Source organism: Bolinopsis microptera, chromosome 6 (assembly GCF_026151205.1).
Source record: "Bolinopsis microptera isolate Bmic1 chromosome 6, MBARI_Bmic_1.0, whole genome shotgun sequence".
In the NCBI taxonomy this organism is placed as follows: Eukaryota; Metazoa; Ctenophora; class Tentaculata; order Lobata; family Bolinopsidae; genus Bolinopsis; species Bolinopsis microptera.
In genome coordinates, this window is record NC_087077.1 from 4,213,285 (window position 1) to 4,236,522 (window position 23,238).

Genomic DNA, 23,238 nt, shown 5'->3' on the forward strand with positions numbered 1-23,238 from the left:
GCACCGAACTATGACAAGTGAACACTGAACCAATACTTCTTGTTTCGTTGACAAGATTAGGAATTATGCAGAACAAAGGATTGTAACTTGTAAAAGATTTGGACATTGAGCAATGAATATCACCATGTGTAATAACTCCTTATCAGATAGAAAGTTACAGCTCTATGGCAAATATCCGACCGTGTAATGAGTTTGAATGGGCCGTTAATGCCACTAAATTGAAACAAAATATTTGCATGTTTGTAAAATGTTAAATTCTTCAAGATTAGATTTTTTACAATAAACGTTTTTAAATTTTCTACGGGATTAAAGATTGAGATAAAAGGTTTTTGTTTTAAAATCCGTGGTATGTATATTGAAAGAATTGGATTAATACTTAATCAAATGAATTATGTTTTATGGAGTATTTAATCGAAATGAAAGTTAGGGCATGGAATCATTAAACTTCAATTGAAATCTCTTTTGTCTACAAATTCTACGATCGAATAGATCTAATTAAAACAATCACACATGCCTTATGAGTATTGCTGAAAGCACAGTGTAAGGCCTACACGGACCGCCTCTAACTAGCCAATCCCTGTTTACATGCCGTGTAGCAGGGGACTTAACTTTGTTAAAAGCGATAAATAATGTACTATGTAGGAACTTGGAAATGATAGTGAATTGGAGCACACAAAAAATCCATTCCATAACAGTACAGTTACTCCAAATTAAGAAAATATGAGTTGCAAATAAAACTCAATGCAATGAACTTCATAAGTTATAACTCCAATTTGTTATAACTTCATAAGTTACAACTCTAATTAATTATAAGTTGATTAACTTCATAGGTTACAACTCTAATTAATTATAAGTTAATGAACTTCATAAGTTACAACTCTAATGCGCGATTCGCACGTTCTATCTGAAACTGATCTCAGACAGTTTTTAAAATTATCATAACAGTTCTGTTATCATATGTTCAGGTTCTGACAGCATATAAGTATAACTTATACATTTCGTCAGTTGTAATTCGTTAGTCATGAATATCGTTTACTCAATACTCTGTGACAAGGAAGAATGGATCACCACAAGTTTCCGAATGTGAGCACTATCGAGTATCGTAGCCAAAGAAAGCGGAAACCACAAGTTTTTAAACCGTTACTAAAACTCCAACGATTATCACTGTTTTTTTTGATATTTTATATCGCTTGCTCAGTGTATCCGGAATCCAATCTACAATAAAAAGCACGTCTCACACGGTTAGACCACAAGAATTAGAAATGGTAGCAGCCTCATCCTCCTCCAACTTATCATACGAAGAGCTCTGAGACTGATCCAGCTCGCGAGATGAATCTGAACACCGAGATTCTGGTCGAGATTCTACTGGGGTTGGACACTGTTCACTTGAGCACCGTTCACTTGAGCCCCGCAACACCACATCGTCCTTATCAAGCTCCAACATTACGATATTTTCTAGAGAGACATCATTTTCAGACGTAACCTCACGAACTTTAGGGGCAGTGACGTCATCATGTGTGCTAGGTGGTGGTATTTCTTTAAACTCGGGGGATGATTCCCTAGAGTAACAGGTGGTAAGAGCAGTGGGCATGGTTATAGAGGAGGGGCCAGTAGAACACAGCACAGTGGCTCCTCTAGGGTTTATTGGATCAGCTAGTTGAGCGTTTGTGTGTTGGATGTCGTTTTTCTTCAGCTTCTTCCAGTTCTTCCTGTCCATCTTCCTCAGCGTGGCCCCACCTTCTGTTGTGGTGAAAGCGAATGGATTGCCGTCAATCTAAGGGGAATGTTTATCGTTTGAATTAGAGTTTGGGGGGGGGGGGGGGGGGGGAGGGGGGTCGAGTTTGGTATCAGGAAAGTCCTAACTTATATTTTCTAATGCAAATTAAATAAAGAGGGAAGTAAAAATATTCTCCGTGACTCACATGCGCCTTAACAATACTGATCTTCTGACGGGTGGCTTGCCGGATACTAAGTCGTTTCTTCTTCTTCTTCTTCTGGTGAGAGGAACTATTGGAGGCGGACTCATTGATAGACTTGCCATGAGCCACTCTCCAGAGAGCTAGTCTGATACTGGGGTTGTAGAGACAGTAGAACACAAACACTGCCACGCCCTGTTGTCATTTCAGTTAGAAGTCATCTTTACAGCAGTTATAAACTATGTGAGAGGTAGAGTAGAAATCATGTTGTCGCATGGAATCATTAAACTTTAAATGATAAAGTATGAAAGTTGTCTTTTTAAGTGTTAACACTGATGTTTTAAGTCTTGTTTGAGTCCGAGCACGTGTTAACAAGATCACAACCCTAAAATAAATAGGCTCCTGAAGCTATGTGTACCTGCAGAGTGTTCGTTAAAGCGAAGAAATATTCCAGGACTATGTGAGGATAAGAGATCTGGATAACTCCAAATATCCAAGTTAACCCTGCAGCGAGAATTATTTTACGTTTTTTATAATTTTTTTCGTTGCAGTTAAATGAATAATTGATTTGACTTTCTTTATTAAGATAGATTCGACACGCATACAATGTACATGGACTAACTATTCTCACTCACTCACATTTCATTAGGTGTATCTAAAAAGACTGACACATATGAAATACTCTTAAAAAATATATTTAAAATATTCATTTACCAAGAAGTGTCATGATGGATAATATTATCCGCAGTTCTACCAATCTTTGTCCAGGCTTCATTGTACCTCTGAGGGGAATATTTAAAATATTACACATTAATTAAACAGCCGTTAACATTCTTAAGAAAACTTAGAGCAACAATCCTTCAAGACTTCAGGGCTGTCGTAAAGATAAATTGTTGTTCAACGTAAAAATGGATCATGAACATACGATGATACTAAATGTTTTAGGCAGATTTAGGAAGCAGAGTTGTTGATTTTTACCAACTGTTGCTAATTGCTTAGACTTCTTGTATGCATACTTTGAGATACAGCTTCGATAAATCTATAAAAGTTTCTTTTTTGAAATGAAGTTTGAAGTAGTTCGCAGCATCTTTCAACTTCAAAAGTATATTTTACTTGAATTTTGCAAGCCATATATTCTAGCGATGTATGATGTAAGGAGGTTGGCTAGGAAAAGCAAAGAACTACGGCGGTCTATTCTCTTCAACACTTCAATAATACAAGAAAGCGAGGAGAAGCGTGCTCAGAAATGTAACGTTAAATTTTTAACTTATCCTATTTGGATATTACGTTAAATTATTATTAGCAATAAACTATTTACTAAGTTAACTCCATGTCAGGTTGACTTGACTTGGAATTTATCAGATAAAATAAAACTTTAATGTGGTACGTTAATTCGGTAGGTAATTCCATTTTAACGGCAGCAGCTCGAGAAATTCCAGCTTTACTAATACATAGTTATTACCAATAATATCGAAATAGATATTAACGCTTTTAGTTCAAGAATCAAATAAAAGTAGTAAAATGACCAATTGATAAATCAGTAACTCCAGGTTCCAATCATATTCATAAATAGATAAAATGTTACTAATATATATATACAGCTTTACAAACTGTAACCTAGCAACAGCTTTATAATTCAGTTGGTCGGGATGTGATGATCAAAGAAATAAAAATATTAATATCAGATTTTGGGCTATAAATCGACACAATAAAAACAGCTTTAAATCGAAAGATCTGACAATCATCCCAGAGCTCTGGGCACACTGTACCCATGTTCAGTGACGTAACACTAACGAAGGGCCCCGCTGACCAGGTGGTGAGAGGAGGCACCAAAAGGGGGGGGGGGGGGGGGGGGGGGGGGCCAACAGAGGGGCGATTTTTCGGCGGGGGGCGCCAACGTTACGCCACTGCTCATTTTATGATAAGCATTGTGGCGGGGGACCCCTCATTGTGACCCGCCCGTTCGCCGCTACCATAAGGGGCTACCATAATCACATGATTATTATTACAATTATATTAGATAACGTAATCTGGTGGATAAAATATTAGATAACGGTTCAGCAGACCCAGATTAACATACCCCGAGATGGAAGTGCTGGTGATTGAGGTATGACGTGGTGTTATACCACAGCTGCGATTATACGGGCTAGATATCCACACTTATAGAGGCGTTATAGAGGCGACTATATCACGTATAAAATGCGGCACTGCGGAACCGCACGTGCCGCATAAGAGTGCCGCAAGTGCCGCAGTGTCACAGTTACGTTACAAGGTTGTCTGGCTGGACATCGACACTTATAAATGCGACTTCTGAGTACAAGACAAGAACAGTGAACACAAGGACAAAGTAGTAAGGTAATTAACAATCAGAATCAGTGATAGTAATTCAAACTACAAACTTTGTTCTGGAGTGTTTGTTTCTCATGACGGTGAAGAGGACTCTGAAGAAGACGATGCAGTTGAAGAGGAGCATTATCAGGAGGGGACTGAAGAAGGTTCCGTACATCCAGTCACGTGACAGCCAGCACCTGGGTAGTAGTGGTGTAAATATAGTAGTAGTAACTAGTAGTGTTGTAGTGGTGTTGTCGCTGCCTTGTTGGCAAACTCTTATCTCGAAATTAAGTTGCTAAAACAATTCAGTCTGAAAGCCCACCAGTTCGTAGAATACTTTATCTTTATTTTGTGAATAAGAAGGAAGAATAATAAGAACAAACAAGCTTCAGTGTCCCGACTTACACATTCAGATTTGTGTGTATCTGATAGACGTTTTCCTTTAGAGATAACAGTGCTATCACTGCTACAGCGGGCAATCCTGAAAATTAAATATAATAGTAACCAGATTAGTCAATTTGATCTTCAGACACCAGGTACAAGGGTTAAAATAGGTGTCCTTCAGAAATACCAAATCGTCATTCGAAGCTAAATCATTCATCAAGATCACCAATATTTTTTCAACAACATCCCATAATTTAAACAAATCTGGAAGTGGTCCAAGCAGCTAACATATCCATATAATGAGTAATGAGTTGTGACTTGTGAGCCTCACTTACCCCAAGCGATGATAGAAGCTCCGATGAGGAAGGTATTGTTGGAGGCGCTGGTGAAGACAAGAACAACCGCCCTGTACAGGCCCACTGCCTCTACACTCATCCAGAAGAATGCAGTCAGGAAGAAATAGTGGGTCATACCTGCCATCACCTGAGCGGGAACGTAGGTAGGATAAATAATATCTCTCAACACATTATTTAACAACCTGTGTACCAAATCCATTCATGTTAACCCACTCACCAAACACTGACTACAATCCTGTAGTGTTCAGTAGGGAGCATTACGGCATCACTACACTCTTACCTTGCAATAGGTGCCCGGGTAAGTTGTACTGCCGTTTATCATGAAGAAGAGTAGTGCCAGGAACAAGGCCAGAGCAAAGTTGATGTGTATCTTTGTAGACAAACACTCTCTTACGCACCTGCATAAACAACCATCGGTTAGTGAGGAGTGTACACACGTACACACGTACACGCGTACACACACACGTACACACACGTACACACGTACACATGTTACACGTACACACGCACACTGTTTCAGGCTATTAAACAATTGGCAATGTTGTCATACAGTTATTGAAGTACACCTAGAATATAAGAATTTCCTTTATCTTTAGAAACCCAGCTATTGCGGTATCGTGTGGTTTAATTAAATAAAGGACGCCTGTTGAATGTTGATACGTCAAGTTGAACGCCTGTTGATAAATGAAGATGAACGCCTAGTGCTGATAAGTGAAGATGAACGCCTAGTGCTGATAAGTGAAGATGAACGCCTAGTGCTGATAAGTGAAGATGAACGCCTAGTGCTGATAAGTGAAGATGAACGCCTAGTGCTGATAAGTGAAGATGAACGCCTAGTGCTGATAAGTCAAGATGAACGGGAAGGATTATTACCTGACAATGTAGAGGAGGAGGACGGTAGCAAAAAGACAGACTATAGAGATAGAAGCACCAATCTGAGAGATGATAGACAGGATGTAGTCGTCTTGAGCTGGTAACTGAAATAGTGGTTATCAACTAGCTTCACCTTATCAGTATTCACATTTATTAGCAGATATCTACATTTAGAATGGAAGTGAGATAAGGAGTATGATAAGGATCAAGATATGGTGATAAGTAGGGGGGGGGGGGCCGGGCAGGGGGGCCGGGGGGGCTAAGTACCAGTATAGCAGAGAAACTAGTGAGATGTTGTGTTTTACAGATTATACTCTTATCATCACTGTACACCATAACCACTCCCTCCGAACTCCAACTCTGATCTGAAATTAAAATTGAAGCTGAAAAATCAGTCAATATTTGCGCCTGTGATCATTTTATGATTAATATGAGCTACACTCGATGTCACTGGTCAGTTCTACTCCTCTATAAGTGTAGTGGAGTGATTCAACATTGGGAGACCTGCAGTCACGATCGAGAGGAAACATGTCTAAAAACAGGAAGTTAACAAACTAATACGAACCAACAGTGTTCCAGTAAACACATACAGGTTTCCCTCGTCCAGTACCACTCAGTGTCAGACTGAACTCAACTTCCTCCGCCAGTTCAGAGTCTTTTTTAACCGTATTCACGCTCAAAGATAGTATGGGGATGTTGAAGTCATCTCCAGACAACCCCTAAGAAAAGTTGTATTCAGAAAACCTGGTGTGGAAATTAGACAAATTGGAAGCGTACCATAATGTAAATTGTCATATTTAGCGAATAGTTTATCAATATTTATTCAAGGGAAGGATCTGACAAATATGACGATTTAACTGTTTGAAGAAGATTTTCCATCTCTCATATTATTTATTATTTATTTTACTCACTATTATTCATTAAAACACGATTTTAAACCTGGTCGTTGGCTGGGAACATAGATTTGTCCTTGTAGATGACTGCCAATACGTAAGAGTCTGGAGTGACTAGTTTGTTGGGGATGTTCACACTTATAGCTCCTAGCAGCTCCTCCGACTGAACCTGGCAGATTTAAACTAATTGCAACGCTACACATGTATTACATTTGTTGAGGAAGTGATGTCGATATATTTTAATGTTGCCATGGGTGGCAAGTCCCCTTTCGTCGCAGTCCGATAGTTTTACTGCATCTAAATATATGAGACTCAACTGTGTTCATTTACTTGCTCTAGACTCACATACGGTATGTGTTGAAGTTAAATATCATACAAAGTGGAATTTAATAAACAATAAAATACCTTTTTTCTTGTAATCGATTGACATCGCTGAGTCGGTACCAGCACTGCTTGCAATGAAAATGCCTGAATCTGTTTCGGAGGGCAATTTTACCTGGAAAGAACAATTTGAGGATTTTTTGCTTACTTGCACAATTAGCCAAGACTTACTTTCGTCTAGTCTCCAGATCTCGTAGACACAAAGTTAACAAACCTAAATTACAATGAAGACTGAAGCGGAGATACTTACAACAGCAAGTTTGAGATCAGGTGATGCGTAGTTGACTAGCGTTGAGTCAGACCCCGTTAGGTTCTGACAGTAAGTTTCCACATCAGTAACTATTTGTTGTGCAGCGAGTGCAGTGCCCTCCGGAGCCAGCTGTTCAGTGGACAGATTTAGAATTTGTAGATTAGGAATTAGAGGACTATAGATGCAGCAGTATAGTTTATACGTTTACAATTTTAAATCGAATGCACCAAGAAGTTTCCCATTTCACTGATCCGCAAAAGAGGTATCACTAATTAACTAAACGTGTTCCTATAATTCATGATAATAGGAAGATAAAATAGGTTTAAACTCACTTGACCACGATCCAGTGATTGAATGTTTCCAAGTGCTCCTGCGAGATTAACGGCTACCTGAGAAGATGAAAATTCTAATTACTAATAAGAACCCTTCAATTGCTTTAAAAAACCAACGATCACTGCAGTACAGGAAGCAGCCTAGTACTAATCAGCCGAACCATAGTTTTTAGGGTTTAGCACTAAAGCAGAACTCACGTCGACACTGAAGGAAATATCAGGGTTTACCCCAGAGGAGACTATCTGACTGATTGCTTGTGAGGCCATGCCGATAGTCTCTGTTGTCATGGTACCCGCTGTAACCTCTGTTAGTTTCTTACTCACTTCCACTGCTTGGTCCACGTTCGTTATCTCCGTCTGGGGGAGGATAAGTCTTAACTTTGGGAGGAACAATGATAATAACTTATATAAAATATGTTGTAATTATATCTTTACACCTCACCATTTGTCGATACCTCTATAAGAGTAAGAGTAGGAACAATAAGTCATTGAGGTAGGTGTTATGTCAGTGCAGTCTGCATTTCAAGCTTTTAGTTACAATCAGATGGCTAATTAATGTATTGCAAAGATTCGCATTTTAAAACTAGCGTACTAAGTCTATCTTCCTTCAAAGGAATTTTATATCTTCAAAGGTTTTTTGGGTGATCCTTAAAAGGCAATCCCCAATCAGGCACCTAGAAGGTATTTCTGTAGGGGACGATCACCCCTACAGAAATATATCATCAGGATATAATAACACTAATGTTCTTGTAGTTACTGAATACTTGAATAGGCATTTTATTGCTTCTGGGAATTACTCATGTAATTATCACTTACACATAGGGGTGTAACACCCCCGGGTGTTCCAATAATAATTCCCTATTTCTATAAATCAAAACATCATATCACTGTATTATGTGCAATTTCGTTTGCCGACACAAATTAAAACATGCTGGTTTTACAATAGCGTTTGATAAAACTGAAACTAACATCAAGTAGTCGCTGTAGGTCCCCGCTAGTAGACTTTGTGTAGGGACACAGTGTATAGTCAGCCTCCTCCTCCCAACCTCCCACACCACACTTCCTGCTCCGCACTTCTGTCAGGTTCCTGATACAGCAGGTAGTCTTGTTATAGAGTAGTTTCCATTTTTAATTGATACAGACAAAATAAAACTCAACTTTTGCATCTCTAACCACTGCATCTAAATGGAAAACCCGATAACATATATGACTCAGTACTCACGGGTGGTTAAGATTACAAGGTAAAGTGGTGATTGTGTCCTCCATGGCATAGGGCCAGGTGAAGTTACCTCTACCCTGCTCCTCGTCGTTTAGATAGTCACAGTATCCTGAGGAGCGAGTCATGCGACTAGTAACTTAGTAATGCGGCCAGTGATCTTTAATAAAGCTAAATATCTCTCTAGTGAAGTGCAGGGGGGGATGCAACGTCAATTAATGTCAATTGATGTCAATTAATGTCAATTAATGTCAATTAATGTCAATTAATGTCAATGTCAGTTTTGCAAAATTTTGGAATACTGACATTAATTGACACAATATTTTTCGACCAGAGATTATGTAGTTCTACCATATTTTTAGCACTTTAGAACGTTTATATCATCAATTTATTCACTACTTTCACATATGGAAATGTGAAATGTGAAAAAAATTCAGATCATTAAACAATAAAACTAAAATAATATGGTTTTCCGAAATTAAATTTTCTTAAATGGGCGTGGCCATCCAAGGGCGTGGTTCTCAACATCATCAGAACTTAAAACCCACATTAAACGAAATGCCATCATGACATTTATATTTGAATAACGAATCTTAAACAGCTAACATTACTCCTTCGTACTAAAAAAGCCGATTCTAGATATTTTACCTGTATATGAAACCAATAAAATATGGGCGTGGCCGGTGGGGACCGAAGATGGAAGAGTTGGAAGCTGAAATTTTTTTTGGTGGTCTTTGAACCTAAGGATCAACAGATAAGAACATACTCATAATTATTCAAGGACATTTTGTTTTTTTGAACCGGTCTAACTTACATAGACGTGAATATCTAGAATATTTATCAAATAATGATAATCTCAAATTTCAAGACATATTAATGTCAATTAATGTCAATTAATGTCAATTAATGTCAATTAATGTCAATTAATGTCAATTAATGTCAATTAATGTCAATTAATGTCAATGTCAGTTTGGGGTTTTTATGGAATACTGACATTAATTGACGTTGCATCCCCCCCGAAGTGCAGGACAAAGAGCGTACTCTCATTTGTAATTTGTCACAAATAGCGGCTAAAAGATTAACAGTCCTGTTGCAAGCTGATCACATGACGATCACACAGTAATATGATCCTGAGCTGGTACCTGAGGGTCTGACAGGAGAGAGCTGGAAGGAAGAGCCGAGTAGAAGGTCCTGGAATGTTGTGCCCTGTGCCCGGTACAGAGTGTACCACATCTCACCTTGTGTCAGGTTACTTCCTGGCAGGATAGAATAGTTTTAGGGGAGGGGAGCGGGAGGTGGGGGGGGGGGGGGGTAACAAGTCTCTGTTTAAGTAATAATAATTTAAAATGAGGATCGAGAATAGTCTGATAAATTACAGATCAATATATAAATTATAAGTCATGTTTAATGACCATAGCTGATAAGTTACTAGTACTAGTAGTATAGCTGATAAGTTACTAGTACTAGTAGTATAGCTGATAAGTTACTAGTACTAGTAGTATAGCTGATAAGTTACTAGTACTAGTAGTATTGATAGCTTACCGTCCTCCTGGTTAGAAAATGTGAGTTTTCCCAAGAAGGAAGTGGGGGCTATGTTAGTCACAGTGAAGTGTGTGCTGAAGTTGCTGTTCTGTGTAAAATGTTGCACCTGGAGAGACGGGGTAGTAGTATGTGGCACAACAAATGAGAGGGTTCTTGTAGGAAAATATTTTACCATGAAGTTATAAAATATTCTACCAATGTTAAAAAGATTTAACTGAAAGTTTAACACTCATTCATTGTTTAATTACAAAAAAAATGTATTCTTGAACTAGGACTCTCGTTGATGTTATAAAATAGCGTTAAGTTCATAGGTAGGAGAAGAGTGGGAATAATTGGGATACAAATGATGAAAACATGAAATGTAGAAAGAGTTTACTAACCATGTCTTGAACTATCTTATGACTGATAGGACCTCCACTGAAGAATTGTTGGTAGTAGTGTTGCTCTGGGGGAATTAAACCTTTAGAGAACGTGCACATTTCATTCTTATTACGTATACAACGGAAATGAAAACTTTCAATTTCGTTGAAATAGACATTTGGATCTATTAATGTTAAGGTAATTACAAGAAATTTCTGAATAGTGATGACAACGTGTTAATGCAGGTAAATGTTAAAGATTAAAATATTAAACAATTATAAATATTAAAGATTAAAATATTAAACAATTATAAATATTAAAATACTAAACAATTATAACGAATTGGTTTTATAGTATCCTCACCAGCTTGTGCTACGTATATCTTATTAAGATGGGAGGTGAGGAGACAGAGGGAGGTCGGGTCCGGACAGATAGCAACTGACACGTGATAGGCCGCGTAGGGGACCAGACCTTTAACTGTCAGGGCTCTCAGACTCGTCTTTATCTCTGGGGAGTAACCAGGGGTAACCAGGGGTAACGTGGTGATAAAATATTTAAAATATTGTCTATCAAGATCGATGTAGAACTTGAAACATTTGATTGAACCACGTTAGAAGTTAATATCAAAGATGTCACAGTGAGAGAGGGTTAAAAGAGAGACAGGAGTGTCACAGTGAGAGAGGGTTAAAAGAGAGACAGGTTTGTCACAGTGAGAGAGGGTTAAAAAAGAGACAGGTTTGTTACAGTGAGAGAGGGTTAAAAGAGAGACAGGTTTGTCACAGTGAGAGAGGGTTAAAAAGAGACAGGTTTGTTACAGTGAGAGAGGGTTAAAAGAGAGACAGGAGTGTCACAGTGAGACAGGGTTAAAAGAGGGACAGGAGTGTCACAGTGAGAGAGGGTTAAAAGAGAGACAGGAGTGTCACAGTGAGACAGGGTTAAAAGAGAGACAGGAGTGTCACAGTGAGAGAGGGTTAAAAGAGAGACAGGAGTGTCACAGTGAGAGAGGGTTAAAAGAGAGACAGTAGTGTCACAGTGAGACAGGGTTAAAAGAGGGACAGGAGTGTCACAGTGAGAGAGGGTTAAAAAGAGACAGGTTTGTTACAGTGAGAGAGGGTTAAAAGAGAGACAGGAGTGTCACAGTGAGAGAGGGTTAAAAGAGAGACAGGTTTGTCACAGTGAGAGAGGGTTAAAAAAGAGACAGGTTTGTTACAGTGAGACAGGGTTAAAAGAGGGACAGGAGTGTCACAGTGAGAGAGGGTTAAAAAAGAGACAGGTTTGTTACAGTGAGAGAGGGTTAAAAGAGAGACAGGAGTGTCACAGTGAGAGAGGGTTAAAAAGAGACAGGTTTGTTACAGTGAGAGAGGGTTAAAAGAGAGACAGGAGTGTCACAGTGAGAGAGGGTTAAAAGAGAGACAGGAGTTTACCAACCTATAAAAGGAGTGTTCTTCCCGTCAACCTTGAATTCTGCTCCAGAGTCGGGTAACTGCTTGGAGTAAGAGGTCCTCTTTAATTTATCAGACAGCTTCTTTATCTGATAAATTGGAATATTTCACAACTTTGCCCAGTCATATTTATAGAACTATGGTTAACATTACAGCCTGTTACACACAATAACCAGTACAATGATCACTCTCACTAGGTACTCCGTGAGTGTCTGTGTTTGAGCGCCAATAACAGGCTAGCTAGCCAATAACAAGTATATATAGGATACAAGTGTCATGTCAACACAGTGACAAGCAGAATACACATCACTGCCCTCCGCAAGCATCCCACCCTTAATACTCACAGTAAGCTTGTAGAGGAAGGAAGACTCGCTCTTGGTTACCCCTGGTTACCGTACCCCTGGTTAGTAGTTACCTACTACTTACCCCTGGTTACCCCTAGTTACCCACTACCCTCAATACTCACAGTAAGCTTGTAGAGGAAGGAAGACTCGCTCTTGGTTACCCCTGGTTACCGTACCCCTGATTAGTAGTTAACCACTCTTACCCCTGGTTACCCCTAGTTACCCACTACCTTCAATACTCACAGTTAGCTTGTAGAGGAATGAAGACTCGCTCCTGGTTACCCCTGGTTACCGTACCCCTGGTTAGTAGTTACCCACTCTTACCCCTGGTTACCCCTAGTCACCAACTACCCTTAGTACTCACAGTTAGCTTGTAGAGGAAGGAAGACTCGCTCTTGGTTACCCCTGGTTACCGTACCCCTGGTTAGTAGTTATTCACCGTACCCCTGGTTACCCCTAGTCACCAACTACCCTCAGTACTCACAGTTAGCTTGTAGAGGAAGGAAGACTCGCTCGGATCCGCGGACACGTCCCAGCTCACCGCTACCTCAAACTCCGGCAATATCTCAATATTTATTGTAACGTCGACATCAGGAGCGGCTGAAAGGATTCGCTTTTTAGGATTCACTCAAAGACTTTTGATATACAGAAGTAAGAAAGCATGGCGACAAAAACGGGTAGTTACTTTGAACTTTTGAAGATAATGCCGCGCGAAACAATGATAAACTTATAAAAGTGCTTTTAGTTGCGTTTAGAGGCAGCTTTTAAGTGTGCTTCAGTGCTACAATATCAGCTAAAAACTCCAGAATTTACTTGGGGATCTTTTTTGTCTTAGCATAGCGCCGCCTGTTATATGTCATAGGTAAGAGAAGCAGTACAATTGTCTTTTGAGACAGCCATTGACTACTGATTAGACTATTTTAACTATTTGTCATACCAGAAAGTGCACGCACGTATTTTAACAGTTATAAATTTATGAGAACAAGAATGTTAATAGAAAAGTAAAATATTAAATCATTGACTCCCACAAAGTGTGATATGATTATATCATTTCCTCACGATTGCTGGATGTAAGAGCCGTCACGACGCTGTATTCCCCGATACCGAGCAGGCTGTAGGAGGCTATCTTCACCGTGTACCATGTGTTGGGGTAGAGTCCGGAGAAGGTGTAGTTTAGGGAGGTGTTGTTCAGGGTCTTGTGACGCTGTGTGGAGCCGTCCCCAGTCGCAAATATTACCGACTGTGGGGGTATTCCGGTTTAAATCAATCCCATATTACGGTGAATTGAAAAAGTTCTTGATCTCGAAATAATAAATGAGTAGCCAGACTGTACAGTGTACAACATGTCAAATAATCTGTCAGTATAACAGCTGTAAACCCTGTACCGGGTAGCAAGTGGAACCCACCCTGTAATGCAGGACATCATCCTCACCAGAGCTCCAACTCACTGTTATAGTACTGTTAGTGGTACCCAATACCTGCAGATCTCCCACTGGATCCGGCACTGAGGCGAGGAGGGGTTAGCAGGCATTAGTTATCTAATAACCTGGCAGGAAAGGGAAAAATAGATTAACAAGGAAAGGGCTGAACAGCTTCAATTGTCATATTGATACTTTTTATACATATGTCATTTTCCGTCAGAAAATATGAGAGGAAATGGGGTTGAAACTTATGACACGGTCCCCAATATCTAATGACTGTAGTACTGTAGTAGGAGTCCTAAGTCCTTAATGAATACCTGGATAATAACCCGATCTCTTTGCGAGGGCTTCTTGAACAAGGTACAAAAGAAGGAACTTGAAGATTGGAATCACCATACGATTGACGAGGCTACATAGAAAAATAATAATAGAGTATTTCAAGATTGTAACTTTTCAACAGTATTTATAATAAATTTAAAATTAAAGTTTGGTATTCAGCTCGAACGCAAAACTCAGAAATCATCAAAACTAGTTCGGACGCTGAAACGTAAGACTAAGAATGAAAACAATTTTATCACGGCTTTGAAGTCTGGAAACTGCTGGATGTGACAACTGTAGCCAGGTAGGTTTAGTATACAAATACCTTTTCCGACATGCAGCAGAATATGTTTACTATTAGTTACTCTTTGACAGGACAACAGGACAATAATAGCTGTTGTTAACAGGAAGGAGCTAGCCTGATTTCCTATAAACGAGTCCGGAGAAATATACAGATGTCAAAAAACTTATCTTTGGCACCTAACCAATATATACCAGGCATGCGTTGGTATGCCGTTTCACATTTTTGCAGCACGGAAACAAGTATCTGCGAACGTAAATCTGTGCTTCAAAAAACTGGAAATTCGTTTGTATCATTCACAGGATTTACACAACACTAATTTCATGATCTGCTGCCTCAAGCCTCCAAAAGTTTGAAACTGAACATGTAAGTAACGAAGTTGCAAATAGGAGAATCTATAGATAATAAGATAACAGTTGGGACGGTCAATGTTGCCGTCAATGTTTCCGTAATTGCTAAGTTGATAACAATGACTAGTGGCTCATGACAATAATGACCCTTTGTTCCCTAGAATAACAATGTTCTGTTTCAAAAGATAGTTTCTAATAATACTGTTTATCTTACACAGGCACAGTACACAGGCACTTTCTCCACACCGCATTGGAAAGTGCTGACTGTGAATGGCTGTGTTACCACACGCAAATAAGACAAAACAAATGCGATGTCCATGACAGATCACCTGACTAGATCAGTATCAACAGGTTTTGTTCTTGTCATATCCATTTATCAGAAATCAACAAGTCGTAAGTTATTACGAGTTTGGGAACTGAAACGTACGTGGACACTACAACGCGACGAAATTCAAAATATTTTAAATTTCTGATTGCAATTATTAAGCATTATTCCGACGTTTTCGGACGTGCAGCGGTATGTTTTCATGATTTGTAGTGCTTCAGTAGTGTAACAAGATACTTAAAACAGGATAATTCTGCTAACAAAAGTTCTGAGTCATCAAAATAATAACTTCAAATAAAGCTCTAATTTCACGGAAGGCCTCATCAAAACGCTGGTGCAAGTTTTAAATGATTTCAGGGTGAGTACCAGTGGCTACACTTTCACAACAGACCCCACCAAACGCCTGGCGCAAGTCTAATTGGTTCCCCTGTAGGTCTATAGGTCCACTGTCAGTGTGATCCAGTGACGTAACGTACATTTCCAGAGGGGTGCACCAAAAACCTTTTCTTTTTTTGAAGGACCAAACTAGTAGGGGGGGGGGGCAAAACATTTTAGCGGAGGGGGGAGGGGGAAGGGGGCACATGGTAACGTAATGCCAAGTAAAGCTGCTGTGACGTAAGTAAAGTGTGAAAACTGAAACCTAATCAGACAAAGTTTTCTTCTAATTTGAAAATATTAAACAGCACTTAATCATGAATATTAATGATTACAAAATAAACGACAAAGCTCTTTTTGAACAAGATGCAGCCACCAAACGTATAATATGCGCAGACTCTGGAATAACTTAACAAATAGCCGGCACCTCCTACCTGCGTTTATATGAGTATATAGTAGCGTAGACTGCTATTCTAACCTATCATCACCTACTGCTTCTAACAATAGTGTTCAGGGCAGTTGCAGGTAAACACCGTCTAAATACTGAAGCTGGAAACTACATCACTTAACTATCACTTATCTCTAATATTACCATTACTTACCAGCCATGGTCCTAATAGTTGCAGGGTTAGACCAGGTCTCAGTTCCACATCTGGATTGTGTTGAGACCCTCACATGGTACAAAGTATCTTCCGACAGGTCTCTGAAGTAAACAAGGTTAATAACCGTAACCCTTCAAAACGAAGCTCGGAGGAATGCGAGTTTAACACCTATTCCTAATTTCTCTGATTTACTAAAATTGTAATAACACATACACCGTAGAATTAAGCACGGTTCGTTGATTTCAAAGTGCATTTCACTATTTCACGGCAGTATCCAAGAAGCCCGACCCAGTCCACGGACTGGTACACGAACTGGGTAGGGTTTCTTGGATACTGCCCATTTCATAAATATCTACGAAGAACTAACTTGATAATGATGTGCTCCTTGACGGTAGTATAAACTATCTGTTGCGCGGGGAGTCTGTTAGAAGGAGATATCTTGACATTGTACCACTGGAACTGTCTGCTGACGGGGGACCACCTGGCTCTGATACTCTGGGGGTTCTGTAGCTCTACTCGCAGTCCAGAAGGAGGCGGCAGATCTGATGACGGGCTTATATCAGTGGCAAGGTTAGTAAATTCAAAACTTATAACATTAATACGGGGACCATATCGTACATCAAACTAGTGTTGTCATTTTATTTGCTGCTAAAGAGTAAAGTTCCCTACAAAATTGAATTAATGTCCACGATTGTGTCACGTTTCCTATACATATTTGATAATCAGAGGTTTCAACTCACAGATCGGACTGTGCTCGTCGTTATAAACGCTGTCAGTTCTGGATATTTGAGCAGCTATCTCATTCCAGGATAGAAGAAGGGACCTTGTGCAGGCAGCACACCGTTGAGAGCACGACTCCTCCAACACTTCCGACTGGTTCAATACTCTGTGACCATGTTCAATGAGAAACAATTATTACTTAGGCGAATCATTCGGAGTTGCAAAACTTGAACAAATCAGCATTTCATGAGCAGGAACTCAGAGGAAGGAATAGTAAAACATTAAAAATAGACCTTGAGTAGAGCTGAACGTAAGAAGCTCGTCCTGCAAACACATAACTGTCTGAACTGTTGCCGATAGTTAACGAGGTTATGTCTTCAAGCAACTCCCCTGCTGCTAGGTTAGAACCTGAAACAACTTTAGATTAGGGAATTTGGTAATTTGCCTGCAGTGCTGATTGACGCACGGTTGACGCACGTCTAAAGCTGTTACCTGAGGTTGACTCGGATCACTTTAGTATATTCTTTATCAAATCAAATCGTTCGGTAGAGCACAACTTTTTAAAGAACAAGAAGACAGACGAAGACCCAGATGAAAGACAATTTATCTAGGAAAGGCTTGTGAAAAATGAGAATCATTTGAAAACCATGTATTCGAGCTTTTCACCTAGAAGTGAAACAAATTCTTCATATTATAGAGCCAGGGACTGGCTACACCTGGTTGAAACGCTGCCATCCCATTACATAATACTCAATAAACATAATAGATTTGTAGTGTTGTTATTAGTTTAAAACTGTATATTAGGGACAGATGTTTGCCGATTTGTTTATCTCCGCCTTTTTGATTGCCAGGCAAAGACAAAAGAAAATCGCGATTATTTAGGCCAAAAATCGCGGCGCCGGGACAAGCCAAACTAGGCAAAATCGTGGCGAAAATCGCAGCAAAAGATAATGTATTTGCACAAATAGAATTATGAATTGGGGATAGACTGGTTTGTAGGGTGACGACTTGCTAGTTGGTTTGTGTGTACGACTTAGAGGTGGCTACTTAGAGGTTGCGGCATGTTGCCAGCATTATGGCATCGTTGTATATGTTTTTCATTATCAGTATCACTATGTTCGTAGCAATATTTCCTTTACCCTCATGAGTTTTTGTCCATATTGTGTTCGCAAAGGTATGTTATAACGTTATATTATAGATTAATTGTCTTAACTATTGATCAATATTATCATTGTTCCAAATCTCACTTAACAAATTTGTCAAGGAGAATGGGAAAAATCGCGATTCCGCACGTGCCGCGCTTTCCTTTTGACCTTGTTGCCGGGCGTTGTTTTCACAAGCGGCAGATTTTCCAAGTGCAGTGTTAGGGGTGGGCACATTACCAATCTTACCTTTCAACAACTCAAAAAGATTCAATTTCTCAAACATTTTTCAATCTTGCCCTATTTAACCGATGATATCATTATATTACAGAACAATGATGTAGTGTGTGATTACTGATAAGTAGTCAATTTAAACGTAGTGAATAAACTGTAACTGATAAGAGCAACTGATAAGAGTTATAAACAGCTATTTATCTTTATTATCGATCATTATTTAAAAAACCGCCGGCATATGTTGATTTGAGCCGAAATAGCCTGCTGTATTAGAAAATCTATATTGACACATCTAGAGTATGGACTCTAGTGTGGTCTTGGTTGTATAAATTCTCGGGACCTGTATCCTCAATCAGACTGAAGACTGTCTAGATATTTTAAATCTTCTCATTTTGAATTATTGTAGGAGTTCTGACAAAAATCCGGATTATTTGTAAAGCCATCCATAAAGAAAGTTTGATCCTACAAGATTATAGAAATGCTCATTTGATCTTTTGTTATAATTATTACTATAAGAAAAAATAATTATATTTCTATGCGTCTCTTAATAATTCACTAGAAGACCAGTAGATTCAGACAAGCTTTGATTTACCGCCTCTCGGTCGAATCACGAGCTTGAAGTTTAAACCTCGGATGGAAACATGTCTTTATTGATGATACAGTAGGGAGCATCTACGTCAGGGACAAAAGAAAATCGCGATTGTTTTGGCCAAAGCTCGCGATACCGCGACAAGCCAAACAGACGACATATAAAATTTGTCGCAAAGAATGGGAAAAATCGCGATGCCACACATGCCGCGATTTCCTTTTGTCCCTGATCTACGTAAATAACAATCCATGTGATTCTCACGATCTCCTCTGTTTGTCAGATCAATGTAGGTTATAGAATGTTTCTACGCTATTGCTAGAGTATTGCATTATATCAATTATTGTTTAAAATTATATCTGAAGGGTTCGACAGATACCAATATTTATCACGCAGACAAGAAATCAATTTTGATGTTGGTGCAATTGTAATTGTATTTGGAATTTATGATTGACAGCACTTCAAAAAATCTGTTTGCGTTTTGTTTTCAGATGGTGAAATAATATTTCCCATTTCTTATCCTGGTAACTGTTAAATCCATGTCCTCATTCCTGACAACTCATTTGTCATTTAATCTACCGTCACACTTGATTACGCGGAAATACCGACTGTAATCCGGGCAATCACGGCTATTATAAGCAGGTATCTTATAACTCCACCAACGGTAACTAGGACTTTTTGATTACCAACTTTTTTTTCTTACTTTTTTAGGCTCGACCTAGACGGCTCACTAAAGGATAACATGAGGATGCTTTGCCTGCCTCTAGGGTATGGTTACCCTGAAGGAGGTAGCTGGAGTCATCTATGTGGAGATGATGGAGGTGAAGTGAGGGAGAAACTGTCGTTTCAAAGACGGAACACTTACCACTGAGTAGCAGGAGTCCGTTAACGTAGATTCTGTACTTGGTAACCTGGTAAACTGGTAACCTGGTAACCTGGTAACCTGGTAACCTGGTAACCTGGTAACCTGGTAACCTGGTAACCTGGTAACACTTACCACTGAGTTGCAGGAGTCCGTTAACGTAGATCCTGTACTTGGTAACCTGGTAAACTGGTAACCTGGTAACCTGGTAAACTGGTAACCTGGTAACCTGGTAACCTGGTAACCTGGTAACCTGGTAACCTGGTAACCTGGTAACCTGGTAACCTGGTAACCTGGTAACCTGGTAACCTGGTAACACTTACCACTGAGTTGCAGGAGTCCGTTAACGTAGATCCTGTACTGTCCCCGGACACTTGTCCAGGTTACACAGATGTGGTACCAGTCAGTATTGGGTTGTACCAGGTCTATCATCTCACTCCTCCAGCCAGCCACATCTATATACGCGTTAGCCTGCGTCAATATCAACCTGCACAGATAGGTTTCAGGTTAGCCTGCGTCAATATCGACCTGGACAGATAAGTTTCAGGTTAGCTTGCGTCAATATCAACCTGCACAGATAGGTTTCAGGTTAGCCTGCTTCAATATCAACATGCACACAGATAGGTTTCAGGTTAGCCTGCGTCAGTATCAATCGATTGCAAAGTAGAGTGTAGACACTGCAAGCGTTATATTGTGGTAGAGAAAGTTTAGCAGGTAACTTGGTAGCTCGTAACTGTGTAAGTAAGTAACCTGAACTGTCCCTGATCCCCCACAGTCATCACAGAAGAGTCCTGGTTCACATACACATTATAGTGAACCACCCAGCCACAGAGACTCAGCTCCGACAGGGTCCTGGTCTCTCCTAGTCCACTGTTAGACAGGGGTACTCTGTATTCCACCTGCCTCTTGATAGGGAACACTGCGTACACAAACTCGGAACCTGCTGTTACTCCTGGAAGGAGGGGTGTGAGTAACAACTTAGTTAGTGAGTTAGAAGCAAGGTAACAACTTAGAGCAGACTCAAGTTATCTTTATCGATTTAGTGCTAATTGTGCATTGATTTGTAACAGCAACGTAACTAATTTTCGTCATTAACACCATTGAATAAATCCGTTGTTACAAATACGATGAATCCTTAAAAATTACCAATCGTGATTGCTATAATTTTGCCAGATGATGCGGAAGAGGGGGAGGGGGGCACGACAGTAAATAACTTCGTGATCAAGGGGTTAATCAGTTATAATGAGCCATATCGAATAAAATATAGGATATATCAGTGTGGAGTGTTACATACTGTTTTTTGAAATACGGTTTCTACCAATAAGTTTTTACAAAAAGATTTTGAAAATAAAAGTTTCTTACCGATAACAGAAAAGATTGCGATTAAACCACATAGCTTCATGTCAAACGACCGATCCAATACTAGTCGTTGGTGTAAGTTCGGAAGATAACCAAGGTCGGTACCACAAGTATCAGGATTCCAGTGAGAGCCAACACAATCTACCTAACTGCTCCATCTATCAGAGGAAGTGAGAAATTAATAAAGTAGAAGGCGTCGAGCATTTAACGGTATTTTAACAGAATCTGTATTGTTCAAGACATTTTCTGAATAAGCTCAGTGATGATAATGTTCTACTGAAGGTAAATATATGTATCACCTCTCAAAACTTTCTTGAAAGAATCATCAAATGAGACTCAATAACACCATCAGACTTCAGAGTCTGTTCGAGAAGAATTTACAAATATGTGGCAATATAAAAAGTACCTCCTGTACCTAGTAACTACGTTAGTGAACATTTAGAGAATGTTATTTTGGATATAACTTAATCGTTAGAACGAGGTAATGGCCCATTAAATTCACATTAAGCAATTAGTATTTATATTGCATAGCCTCTATGGAATCCTGTAAGCAAGAAGAAGCCTACAATAGCTATCGCAACATCAGGGACGTCAGAGCACTGCAAATTGCAATCTATACAGGGTTAACTCCTGCAGTGTGGGTTAATAATGGAGGGGGTATGCCAAATTGCAAACAATCCGCTAATCGACCAGGGCTGCACCCTAGTATTCCTATTGAGCTATTGGAATATTGGGAAATTGTTGTACGAATGGAAATTATATAAAGATATTAACAAACAACAAATATAGAAACAAGTCCAGCGTGGCGCATATTTAGCTATTTAGCTATTTAGCTATTTAGGCTTAGCATTGCAATAATTGTCCTCAACATGATAATGAAGTAATGAATTTTAAACAGGCAGAGTGTATTGAGCTTCACTTTATAGAGCTTCACGTTGCATTCAAGTAATGATCTTGCTCTGCAATAATTGATGAAGATGTGCAATGTGGAGTCGTGGACGGTGCTGAATAAGGCAGCATCTAGTTTGGGGCCTTAACTAGACTATTGCGGCTAATATTTGGTATATTTGAGCCCCTTAAAGCCTTAATAATGATATCCGCTGTAGAACTGTACAAGTTTTATATACAGAGAGAGTCCTGAAATGCTCTAAATTATACATGAGTATAAAATAATGATGAAAGTAAATGGCCCGGGGAACTGGCAGTATCACGAAAGAATCCATCGTTGTGCAACTTTTTCTGTGTATACGGGTGTAAGGCTGTCAGAATGAAGGTGTTTTTATAAAAGCCACAAAATCTTTAAAAACAGCTGTTTTAAACCAGAAACTTCACAAACACCTAAAAACTAGGGAAAGTTTCCGGTTCTTTTGCGATAGTCAAAACGCGACAACTAGCGCTGGATGGCGACAACTAGCGTTATCCAGCGCTAGTTGTCGCCATCCAGCGCTAGTTGTCGCTATCCAGCGCTGGATAACGCTGGCCAGCGCAAAATATATATGTTCGATAATTGTCGCTATCCAGCGCTAGTTGTCGCCATCCAGCGCTAGTTGTCGCCATCCAGCGCTAGTTGTCGCTATCCAGCGCTAGTTGTCGCTGGCTATGCGACACTGTCGCACGCGATAGTTTGCGATGGCCAGCGCAACTGGCCATCGCAGAAAACAGTTCGATAACTAGCGCTGGATAGCGACAACTAGCGCTGGATAGCGACAACTAGCGCTGGCCAGCGCTAAGCGATAGCCAGCGCTGGCCAGCGCTGGCCATCGATATCCAGCGCAAAATTTTTGCGCTATTACTCGTCAGCTAGCGCTAACCAGCGCTGGCCAGCGCTAGCCAGCGCTAACCAGCGCTAACCAGCGCTAACCAGCGCTAACCAGCGCTAGCCAGCGCTAACCAGCGCTAGCCAGCGCTAGCTGTCAGCTGACGAGTAATATCGCAACTATTCTGCGCTGGCCAGCGCTGGCTGACGAGTAATACTAATATCGAGCGTGCTAAATCACTCTACAGTCGATCTTCGAGATTGTTC

General features: G+C 39.8%; 2 protein-coding genes across 2 annotated transcripts; both read right to left on the minus strand.

The window, feature by feature from the left end:
• Positions 1-231: 231 nt before the first annotated feature.
• On the minus strand, positions 232-21,375 carry LOC134816656 (uncharacterized). The gene is made up of 34 exons (XM_063825598.1): positions 21,219-21,375; positions 20,607-20,808; positions 20,180-20,343; positions 17,326-17,440; positions 17,053-17,198; positions 16,680-16,854; positions 16,313-16,413; positions 14,027-14,124; positions 13,680-13,860; positions 13,105-13,220; positions 12,263-12,365; positions 11,198-11,341; positions 10,855-10,919; positions 10,475-10,580; positions 10,075-10,188; positions 8,939-9,044; positions 8,686-8,803; positions 7,915-8,073; positions 7,717-7,773; positions 7,385-7,513; positions 7,159-7,249; positions 6,800-6,922; positions 6,426-6,579; positions 6,128-6,225; positions 5,861-5,964; positions 5,268-5,385; positions 4,967-5,114; positions 4,653-4,728; positions 4,316-4,444; positions 2,631-2,698; positions 2,335-2,420; positions 1,923-2,111; positions 605-1,774; positions 232-527 (listed from the first exon to the last, which is right to left on the minus strand). The coding sequence occupies exons 1-23, from the start codon at positions 21,256-21,258 to the stop codon at positions 6,563-6,565; spliced, it is 2,670 nt and encodes an 889-aa protein (XP_063681668.1). The 5' UTR covers positions 21,259-21,375; the 3' UTR covers positions 232-527; positions 605-1,774; positions 1,923-2,111; positions 2,335-2,420; positions 2,631-2,698; positions 4,316-4,444; positions 4,653-4,728; positions 4,967-5,114; positions 5,268-5,385; positions 5,861-5,964; positions 6,128-6,225; positions 6,426-6,562.
• On the minus strand, positions 1,235-6,196 carry LOC134817011 (putative adhesion G protein-coupled receptor E4P). Its single transcript, XM_063826084.1, has 10 exons — positions 6,128-6,196; positions 5,861-5,964; positions 5,268-5,385; positions 4,967-5,114; positions 4,653-4,728; positions 4,316-4,444; positions 2,631-2,698; positions 2,335-2,420; positions 1,923-2,111; positions 1,235-1,774 (listed from the first exon to the last, which is right to left on the minus strand). Exons 1-10 carry the CDS (start codon positions 6,194-6,196, stop codon positions 1,235-1,237), a joined length of 1,527 nt encoding a protein of 508 aa, XP_063682154.1.
• Positions 21,376-23,238: the final 1,863 nt, after the last annotated feature.